The 11531-nt window shown below is 42.5% G+C and overlaps 1 protein-coding gene across 1 annotated transcript in view; it reads left to right on the plus strand.

Annotated features, from left to right (window-relative positions):
• The window catches only part of CPLX1 (complexin 1), a 213794-nt gene extending 202805 nt beyond the window's left edge, over positions 1 to 10989 (plus strand). Inside the window, exon 3 of the mRNA XM_070736215.1 lies at positions 10792 to 10989. Within this exon, the coding sequence (XP_070592316.1) occupies positions 10792 to 10989 (198 nt within the window). The remainder of the gene's footprint in view (positions 1 to 10791) is intronic.
• Positions 10990 to 11531: the final 542 nt, after the last annotated feature.

Below are 11531 nucleotides of genomic sequence, written 5' to 3' on the forward strand. Positions count from 1 at the left end.
CTTTCCCTCTCCATCTCCCCCCCCCCCCCCGAGAAAGCCTTCAGAAAGAGGGGAATGTGAGAAAGAAACTCAAAACTACTCTGCCTTCATGTTGTTTAGTATAAACTTTGGACAGACTTTTAAATTTCTGTGTTTTTTCCCCACAGAATAAGGTCTGTCTGGAATCCGTACCAAGCCTGTTTCTTGACTTGTCCTTCTCTTACAGGCTGACACAGATATTTCTCTTCACTGTTATTTTGGCCAGGGCCCAAGCAAGTGAGGAAGAACAAGCATGAGGGGAACTCTGTCAGGAGTTGACAGATGCTGTATCACCACCTTCAATAGAACTCATGGCCTTTTTGGCTGAAAAGGGCTGGGGGGGGGGGGGGTTGGCCTTCATTGGATGTTGAGTTTCAAAAGGCCAGTTGGAATAGAATGGATTATTGAGAAACAATGAGAAATGAAACTTGACAGAGATCTCTTATTTTTAAGCCAATAAAGACAGCAGTCTTAAGCTTGTCGAAGGGATCACAAACATGTGCAAAATGAAGGCTAGACCCATAGATGGGGGGGGGAGGGAGAAAGAGCGAGACAACATTTTACATCTGGTCTAAAAATACCTCCACCCATTATGTTCCAGAGGCTAGGAAAAATGCATATAGGCATTTCGAGCAAAAACACGTAGGGGCCTCTGAAATCTTCTCTCCCTGTTTTGTCCTCAAAATAACCACAGGCAAATGTTCAGGATCAAATTCATTATGTATAGTCATTAATTATTCCTTTTGCTTCGTCTCCTTTTTATTCTGCATAATTAAGGTTCATCTCCGTCTCCTTTTCCTAGTTGGATTAATTATGGAAACAAACGGCAGCTGGGGATTCAGTGACCCTCAATGTATGATATCTTTTCTGCCTGGGATGTTTTTATAAAGGTGTCCATTGGATTTATGATAGGCCTAAAAATAACATTACAGGGAGATTGGTAATGGAAAGCAAGACTGGCATTGAGGGTCTACTGAGGCAGTGGCTCCTCCTAAATTTCTTTTTCTGTCTTGTTATTGTTACCTGTTAATTCCTCTGATCTATCCCTAAGGTCCAGAAAGGAATATTAATGCTGATGTACAGTACATTCTCTGTAAAAGAGAATTGAGTCAGGAAGGAGTCTTCAGTGGACTTCCTCAATGGCTCTTTAAAACCTATCTCCAGCCCTCATTGAACAAAAGCTTATTTATTTATTTATTTGTTTGTTTGTTTGTATGCCGCCCCTCTCCGTAGACTCAGCGCGGCTCACAACACAATAAAACAGTTCATAACAAATCTAATACTTTACAATTTAAAATATTTTTAAAAACCCATTATTAAGCAGACATACTCACAAACATACCATACATAAATTGTATAGGCCCGGGGGAGATATCTCAGTTCCCCTATGCCTGAGGACAAAGGTGGGTTTTGAGGAGTTTACAAAAGGCAAGGAGGGTGGGGGCAGTTCTAATCTCTGGGGGGAGCTGGTTCCAGAGAGTCGGGGCCGCCACAGAGAAGGCTCTTCCCCTGGGGCCTGCCAAATGGCATTGTTTAGTTGACGGAACCCGGAGAAGGCCCACTCTGTGGGACCTAATCAGTCGCTGGGATTCGTGCAGTAGAAGGCGGTCTCGGAGATATTCTGGTCCGATGCCATGAAGGGCTTTATAGGTCATAAGCAACACTTTGAATTGTGACCGGAAATTGATTGGCAACCAATGCAGACTGCAATTTATTTATTTACTGCAATTTATTTATTTATTTTATTAGATTTATAGGCCCTCTTTCTCCTCGTGGACTCAGGGCGGCTTACAAGAATAGAATAAACACAGTAGCAATAAATATAATTTAAAACATTAAAAATCAGTAAAAACCCACTATAAAAAACAGTTAGTTATCCTTCTTCCATACTAATGGCCAGAGCGAAATTATCGCTCACTATCGCCAGGCCTGCTGGCACAGATGTGTGTCTTTAATGCCTTTCAAAAGGCAAGGAGAGTGGGGGCAGTGGGGGTCTTCGGGGGGAGTTAGTTCCAGAGGACCAGTGCCGCAATAGAGAAGGCTCTCCCCCATGGACCCGCCAGCCAACATTGTTTGGATGACAGGGCCCGGAGGAGGCAAACTCTGTGCACCATAACTGATCACTGGGTCGTATGAGATAGAAGACGGTCCTGTAAATAATGCAATGCAATACATCCTCACCAACATTTCCAGAGACCTAACCTGCACAACCAAAAGTACACAGTATATGACATTTAGGTCCTATATATGGGAACAACCTAAAGTATCAATGAGAGATGACTAGTGGCCGGAAGACTAAAACATATGAAGAACGGTTGCAGGAACTGGACATGTCTAGTTTAGTGAAAAGAAGGATTAGGGGGGGGGACATAACAGCAGTATTCCAAAATTTGAGGGGCTGCCATAAAGAAGAGGTGGGTCAACCTATTCTCCAAAGCACCTGAAGGCAAGGCAAGAAACAATGGGTGAGAACCAATGAAGGGCTACCAAAGTTTTTACTACCACACTGTGGGCGTGGCTTATGCAGGATGCCCTGCATTTTCTTTCAACAATTTTCAGTGCAAATTGGGTGCTCTGGGATGGAGCTCCATTTTTGCTACCCCACTGTGTGTCCCCCCCCCCCCATCCTGTCCAGGGAGCAGCCCATCTCTGGTGAGAACTAATCAAGGAGAGAAGCAACATAGAACTAAGGAGAAATTTCTAAACAGTGAGGACAATTAACCAGTGAAACAGCTTGCCTTCAGAGTCGTGGGTATTCCATCACTGGAAATGTTTAAAAAGAGACTAGACAGCCGCTTCTCTGGAATAGTATAGGTCTCCTGCTTCAGCAAAGGGTTGGACTGGAAGGCCTCTGAGATCCCTTCCATTATTTTCTTATATATAAATACTAAAATTCCTGTTTTATCTCCTTTATATTTGGATGCTTGTCCTCCTGAACTCAGTTGAATTTACTTCCACTTAACCAGGCATAACACTGGGCTGTCAGTTGCAGAGTGGCAGGGAATGGCTTTGAATAATGAGAGTCATTGTCTTTAATTTCAAGCTCCACATAAGCAGTGATGAGTTAAGTCAAACCATTACAACTTCTGGATAGGGGAAAGGGGGTGATCTCCATTGAGTCTTCTTAATACACATAAAAAGACGTTTTATAAAATAGTTATCTAACATTATTTGTGGTCTTCACACATCTCTAGTCTTGAATCCTGATAAATGCCTCCTTTCCTGCTGGAGTCATTCAAGTTAGTGGAAAATTAGTAAGAAATCAACAAGGCCATTGGAGGGGGAGGGAGCCCATAATATAGTTTGCAAAGAGAAAAATGCAGAAATGGATGCGCCTGTCAAACTACATGAAAGGTAGCCATCAAACAGAGCAGTGGTTCCCAACCATTTGTTGGCCCTGCCCCACCTAAGCATCTCTAAAATACTGATGCCCTCCTCCCATTACATACAATTCTTACTATTCAAAAAGTGAACTCCTACTCACATGGAGGAAACCTAAAAGGCCATTAACTTGTTTTAAATAATGTTCCAGTTGCACCCATTAAAAAGCAAATTGCCCCCCTGTAGGGTGTGGGCCCCTTGTTGGGAACCAAGGAGCTAGAGGGAAGAATGCCAGAATCAAAATATGCCTGATCCTGTTTGAGCAGTTGCCAATATTATATACTGAGTCTATTGAAAGTTATTGTCTTGCAACGAATGATCTGATTTTCTTTTAACTGAGTGAGGGGTATTTCCAGTGAAGGGCTACCAAAATATTTACTACCAAATGCCCTGCGTTTTCTTTCAACACCTTTCAGTGCAAATTGGGTGCTCTGGGGTGGAGCTCCACTTTTGCTACCCCACTGCATTCCCCGCCATCTGGGTAGTAGCCCACCCCTGGGTATTTCCCTCCATACATTTGCCCTGGGGAAGGAACAGTGAACTATTTTTAAGCTGAAGAAAGGTTTCAGGGTTCAAAACCTACAGAGAGGATCTCCATTCTGTCCATGGAATTATGTTCCTCTTTATTAACTCTATTGTTTTTAAGAGAGGAGCTTACTCAATGCTAAAAACCTACAAGAAATGCGGCATAATCCTTCAGCTTCAGTGTAGTTACGGTATATTTTTATTGATGTTAGTTTTTTAAAAAAATTAAAATTAACCTTTGTAAAGCAGTTTCAACTCTTTTGAGTGTTTCTTGGGGCCATTCTAAATGCAGTATCTGTCTTTCCATCCATCCATCCATCCATCCATCCATCCATCCATCCATCCAATACTTAGGGCAAGAAAGGTCTGAATCAGATGAATTAAGAACCATAATGGAAATATTTGTGCTTCAGGTTGATTTTTAACTCTTTATTAGTGATGGGCGAACACAACAGTGTTCGGGTTCGGCAAGTTCGGACGAACTTTATGCAAAATTCAGCCGAACCCGAACCGAACCCGAACGGGGAATCCCACCAAGAGATTCCAGGGGCAGAGCTTTGATGTCATGTATACTGGCAGGTTGCTAAGGATGTCAAGGTGATTGTTATTTTTACGTGAAAGGACCGCCCTTTACTTGCAGCGCCACTGCGGCGTCCGTTTTCGTAAAAATAACAATGTTTATTTTTACATGAAGACCTCCCTTTGAAGGAGCTGGGGAATCCCTCCCACAAAGAGATTCTGGGGGCGGAGCTTTGACGTCACTGGCAGGTTGCTAAGGATGCCAAGGTGATCACTTCCTGGATTCCATGGAATCCCGGAAGTGATCACCTTGGCGTTCTTAGCAACCTGCCGGTGACGTCAAAGCTCCGAATGCTGAACACGACCCTGAACTTTGCCCGAAGTTTCAAAAAACTTCGGGTTCATGTTCGGCATACCAAACACCGCAAAATTCGGTATGGACCCGAATTGTGCGAGTTCGGTTCACCCATCACTACTCTTTACCCATAGTGACTGTATTCCAAAACTGGATCCTATTGTCTCACATACCTACTACTGTATTTCACTGGAAGGAAAGTTTTCACATTCAAGTGATGAAATACAACATATCCTGTACTTTAGAAATACAACATATCCAATGTAATAACCATATCATTTTGCAGATTAAGAAGGATGGTTGAGTTTTAGAGAAAGTAACCCAGCAGGTATTGGAACATAGTTAGGGTTACTTGTATATTATTGTTTTGAGTGAGTAATATTATATATGCACTTGATCATCTTATGATGTCCTCCATGGATTTTGGACTTCAGCTCCAATCAACCCCAATCAGCATTATTAATGAGGAGCACTTATGGAAAATGTAGCCCAGGGTTGTCAAACTCAATTTCATTGAGGGTCACATCAGGATTGTGTTTGATTTGTGGGGGCAGGGGGAGGCGTGGCCAGGGTGGGCATTGCCAGCTCGACATCACTCGTGTTGGGGGTGCCTATGGTAGCCCAAGCACTCTGCCAATGAAAACAGCTGCAGAGCTTCATTTTCAGCTGCGATGGCCTCCTGCAACCCTCTGCCAGTGAAAACAGCTCCAGAGTCCCATTTTTACTGGCATGTACAATTGTTATTTTAGATTCTAATTATTAGATTTGTCATTATATATTGTTTTTATCACTGTTGTGAGCCGCCCTGAGTCTGCGGAGAGGGGCGGCATTCAAATCAATCAATAGATAGATAGATAGATAGATAGATAGATAGATAGATAGATAGATAGATAGATAGATAGATATAGATAGAGGCACTGTGGGCTAGTCATTTTTCCAGGGTGGCCCTATGGGCTAGATCTAAGCACTGCACAGGCCGGATCTGGCCCCCAGGCCTTGAATTTGGCACTCCTGCTGTAGCCTAAACCACCTAGAGAACACTGGTTGGTTTTTATTTTATTTTATTTATTTATTTACTTGGATTTCTAAGCCACCCTTCTCCAAGGGACTTTGTAAAGCAGGGAAAGTTGAAATTCTCATAAGAAGCGATGGAAGCAACTGTTAAGGTTACTTCTTTCCATCCAAGATCTGCATGAACAGATCATATAATCCCATGATAGCATTAGAATAAAATTTCACTAATTTCAGTGGAAGCACAGTATTTTGGAAAATATAAGTCACACCTTTTCCCCCCTAAAAGAGGCTCAAAATTGGGTGTGTCTTATACACTGAATATCATTTTTTCAAAGCTTCTTTTTCCCAGCCCTAGCAAGGTGCTAATGATCTTCCCAGCTTGTAGGATTTTTTCATTCCCTACCCCCTCCGAAGACCTTTTTTTTTCAGCCCTAAATCTTTGCAGGCTTGTTTTCATTGTCACTCCCTCTGAATAATATTTTTTCAGCCCAAATCAAGGGATAAAATAATGTGCTGAAGCTGACCAGACTAAGGACATTAGCCAGATAAATGGCTAGATAGATTTTCCCCCTATTTTCTTTCCCCAAAACTAATGTGCATCTTATACTCCGCTGTTTCTTGTATCCTGAAAAATACTGTAGGTAACGTTGTTGCAATCATCATACTGATTGCTGAACTTTGAAGCAACTGGCTCTTAATCAAGTGGCCGCCTGAATTAATTACTATGAAGGGTTTCTTGGGGCCTTGCTGGGTGTCTATTCTTCCTTTGAAAGGTATACTGTAGTTTGTTTATCTACTAACTTATGGAGATGAATTATCTTATCGGTAGCACTGCTAATCAGTTAAACTTAATTTAATAGCTCTCTTTTTAAAAATAATAATAATAAGCCATCAAAGGAACATCTGCACTTTACATATTAAAACCAGGAGGATTGCTGAAAACTGTTGTCTTGAAATAATCCTTTAAATCTGTTTGAAATTCCACGTAATTTCTTTTCATTTTTTTTAACTTATTCTCATCATTTGTTTTGCTGACCTAAAGAATGTTCCCCTAACCAACTGTCCTTTTGCATGTATATATTTATTGAGTTTCATCATGATTTCTGTACAGTGGTCTAATTAGAATGCAAAGCCAACCAGAAAAGGTGTAGGGACCATTCAGGCAAAGCAATTACTTTTGGATCCAACAGACGAGTAATTTCATAGAAGATGATCTGACCTCTCTAAGTCATTTTGCTTGTGAAGTGCATCCTTAATGCTGCATAATTGAAATGACACCTCATCGCCACAGGATATTTTCAAGACGGAGAGTCTGTACATAGGATTCAAAGATGAAAGCAGGAGATTTGATAGATTTTTGTTTTGTATTGTTTTTTTTTCTAAAGCCCAAAACTCTTTATTCTGGTATTTCTAAAATGAGGTGCAAGCATTTTATTATTTGGCAACTATCGGCATTCCATTTTCATAATAGAGTTCCATAACCCTAGCTGGGAGAAGATGACCATAGAGTTTGTTTGTTTGTTTGTTTGTTTGTTTGTTCGTTCGTTCGTTCGTTCGTTCGTTCGTTCGTTCGTTCGTTCGTTTGTTCGTTCGTTCATTCATTCATTCATTCATTCATTCATTTATTTGTCCAATATGGAAGAGAATAGATATGAAGTAATATATATAAAGATAATATGTAAAAATAGAGAAGATATATGAAAGGAAGAAAATATATATGATATATGAGATAAAGGAAAGACAATTGGACAGGGGACGAAAGGCACACTCGTGCACTTATGTACACCCCTTACTGACCTCTTAGGAACCTGGAGAGGTCAATCGTGGATAGTCTAAGGGAGAAATGTTGGGGGTTAGGGGTTGACACTATTGAGTTCAGTAATGAGGCACACATTTATTACAAAAAAGGGACATTTGCAGCTCAAAGACACAATATGGTTATGGCTGTCATGGAAGTGAAAGAATCAGATCCTGTAACTGCTCCTGGAACCAACATAGGTTCTTGGTGGGAAAAGATACAACAGACAGGCACAATTGAGAGCCTTTTCCAAATTGGGGAAAGCCTGGATTGGTTTCTGGAACAATTCCTTCATTCCATACTCATTGACCTGGTGGTGCAGTGTGGTTAGAATGTGGTATTGCAGGATAACTCTGCCTGCTGCCAGAAGTTCAATCCTGATGAGGCTCAAGGTTGACTTTGACTAAGTCTTCCATCCTTCCGAGGTCAATAAAATGAGGAGCCACTTTGTGCTGACATTGTAAAGCACTCAGAGAGGTCTATAAAGCACTATGGAGTGGTACAGATAGTCCTTGACTTAGAACAGTGTGTTTTGTGACTGTTCAAAGTTACAGCAGCATTGCAAGGAGTAACTTATGATCATTTTTCACAGTTTATTTATTACCATTACTCTGTCCCAAGATCACGTGATCCCCTTTTGCAACATTCAGAAAAGGAAAGGGGGAAGCCAGATTCATTTAACAACTTAAGTTACTAACCTATCGACTGAAATGATTCACTTAACAACTTGGGCAAGAAGAGTTGTAAAATGGGGCAAAATTCACTTAACAAGTCAATTATGTGTATGATTGCATAGTCTCTAAATACATTATAACTAGTCCTTGACTTACAAACTACATGTTTATTGACCAAAGTGACATGGCACTTATGACTGTTGCAGCCATCCCCAGAGTCACATGATCAAAATTTAGCCACTTGGCAAATGATTCATATTTATGACGCTTGCTGTGTCCCAAGATCATGTGATCCCCTTTTGCGACCTTCTGACAAAGTCAATGGGGAAGCAGGCGTCACTTCACAACCGTGTGACTAATGTAACTACTATAACAATACATTTAACAACTGTGAGGAGAAAAGTTGTAAAACGGGACAAAAAGCTTGCTGAACAACTATCTTGCTTAACAACAACAACAAAAATGGGCTCAGTTGTAGGTTGCAAATTGAGGACTACTGGTACCATGGGCTTTAAAGATGAATTCTGGATTTTTAATGTTTATGCAGCAAAGCAGAATAGTCTAAGGCAGGGGTCTCCAATCTTGGCAACTTTAAGATTTGTGGACTTCAACTCCCAGAATTCCTCAGCCAGCTTTGGCTGAGGAATTCTGGGATTTTGGCTGAGGAATTCTGGGAGTTGAAGTCCACAAGACTTAAGGTTGCCAAGGTTGGAGACCCCCGGCCTAAGGGATTAGCTGGTTTGTAATATTTATTTGGTTTGGGAGAAATTAGCCCTTCTTACCTCAGTTCTATCATCCACCACCTGGCCTGATATTTAAAACTATTATTTGATTGAAAGGCTGAGTGTAGCATTGGGCAGAATTGGTTCTGGAATGATGTAATCTGCCCTAAAGCAAATGTTGACATTCCGCCGGTATCCTCTCTGATTATAAGAGAATAACATAATTGGAAGGCATTTTGGAGGTCTTCTAGTCCAAACCCTTGCTCAAGCAGGAGACTTTATAACAGTGATGGTGAAGCATTTTTCCCCTTGGGTGCCGAAAGCATATATGCACGGGCTGTTGCATGCACATGCATGCCCACACCCATAACCCAATGCCCCCCACATGATCCACCCCCTAAGCATGCACACATGACCCACATGCTGCCCCATTCCCCATGCATGAGCCTCCTTCTGATGGGCCCAGTACAGTAGTGCGTCCTTACTGGTGCAGTCCAGAGAGCTGCATCAGTAGGAACCCATTGATGATGCAATTTTCGGTGATTTCCCGCCCTCCCCTGCATCTCAGGAGCTTCTCAGCTGTGCTTCAGACAAAGAAGAAAGGTCAGCATGAAGACAATGGTGGGTTTCTCCCGACACAGAGATGCCAAACAAAATAGCTGAAAATTGCACCATCAGTGGGTTCCTACCAATGTGGCATTCTGGACTGCACTGGTGGGAACCCATCACTGGCCTGGACCAGATTATCTCAGGGACCGCCTTCTGCTGCACGAATCCCAGCGACCGGTTTGGTCCCACAGAGTGGGTCTTCTCCGGGTCCCGTCAACTAAGCAATGCCGCTTGGCGGGACCCAGGGGAAGAGCCTTCTCTGTGGCGGCCCCTGCCCTCTGGAACCAACTCCCCCCAGAGATTAGAATTGCCCCCACCCTCCTTGCCTTTCGTAAGCTCCTTAAAACCCATCTTTTCTGCCAGGCATGGGGGAATTGAGATGCTCTTTCCCCCTGGGCCTTTACAATTTCATGTGTGGTATGTCTGTATGTATGTTTGGTTTTTTATATTAGTGGGTTTTTTAATCATTTTTAGTATTTATTGGATTATTATTGTACATTGTTTTATTACTGTTGTTAGCCGCCCCGAGTCTTCTGAGAGGGGCGGCATACAAATCCAATCAATCAATCAATCAATCAATCAATCAATACTGTTTTTTGTGCTCTCCAGGCTCCAGAGGCTTTCTTGGAGCCTGGGGAGGGTGAAAATGCCCTCCCCCACCCCTCCAGAGGCTGAAAACACCCTCCCAGAGGGTGGCACATAGATTCGCCATCATGGCCCAATACCCTTTGAGACAAACGACTGTTGAATCTCTTCTTTTAAAAAAACCTCCAATCATATCTGAAATCAAGCTGTTCCACCGATTGATTTATTTTTATTTTATTTATTTGATTTTTATGCCGCCCTTCTCCTTACACTCAGGGTGGCTTACAACATGTTAGCAATAGCACTTTTTAACAGAGCCAGCATATTTCCCCCACAATCCAGGTCCTCATTTTACCCCACCTCGGAAGGAGGGAAGGCTGAGTCAACCTTGAGCCGGTGATGAGATTTGAACCGCTGACCTACAGATCTACAGTCAGCTTCAATGGCCTGCAGTACAGCACTCTACCTGCTGCGCTATCAGGAAAATTGTTCTGTCAGGAAATTTCTCCCTATTTCTAGGTTAGCTCTCCTCCTTGACTGGTTTCCATCCATTGCTAAAAAGCCTCTGTTCTTTTTCTCCCCTTTCTGTAGTATGGCATTAAGAAGAAGGAGGAAAGAGAAGCAGAGGCCCAAGCCGCTCTGGAAGCAAATGCAGAAGGCAGCCTGACGCGTCCCAAGAAGGCCATCCCACCGGGCTGTGGGGATGAGGATGAGGAGGAAGAAGAAAGCATCCTAGATACCGTTATTAAATACCTGCCAGGTCCGCTCCAGGATATGTTTAAGAAGTAAACTGCGACAGACTGCCTGCCTGTCCATGGACAGTAAAGCAATGGATTTCTCATTGACCAATGGGGAATTTAGACTTACCACCACCTCTCACGCCCCCTTCCCTTCCCATGCTCTGCTCCAATCCCAGCCATTCCCTTGAGCCCCGCCCCCTCCCTTCCATTCCTGATTTTGTACATCCTCACTTCTAGACGATGCCTCCAAAGGGATGGAAAAGATTAATGAGCTGCAGTCTACACAACTTTTTATTCTTCTGATTATTATTCTAAAGCCATAGTTTTAACATGTGTTTTTAAACAAAAGGACAGGTGTTTTCTTATGCAGAGAAAGGGAGAGGGGCACGTTTGGTCTGCCTCTTCCAAAAAGAAGGAAGCTTCAGCCAAAGCGAGCTACAGGTAGCTTCTCCCTGCCCAGGAAAGGTCTAAGAAGGAATTAGGCTGTCCTCAACATTACAGCGTAGGAGAGAAAAATAGCAGAGTGAAGGTATAGTTGTTTTTTAGTCTCAGCAGTCTCTGGCGGAAACAAAAACCCCATCTCTGTTTCAG

The sequence above is a fragment of the Erythrolamprus reginae genome, chromosome 2 (genome assembly GCF_031021105.1).
Source record: "Erythrolamprus reginae isolate rEryReg1 chromosome 2, rEryReg1.hap1, whole genome shotgun sequence".
Lineage (NCBI taxonomy): Eukaryota > Metazoa > Chordata > Lepidosauria > Squamata > Dipsadidae > Erythrolamprus > Erythrolamprus reginae.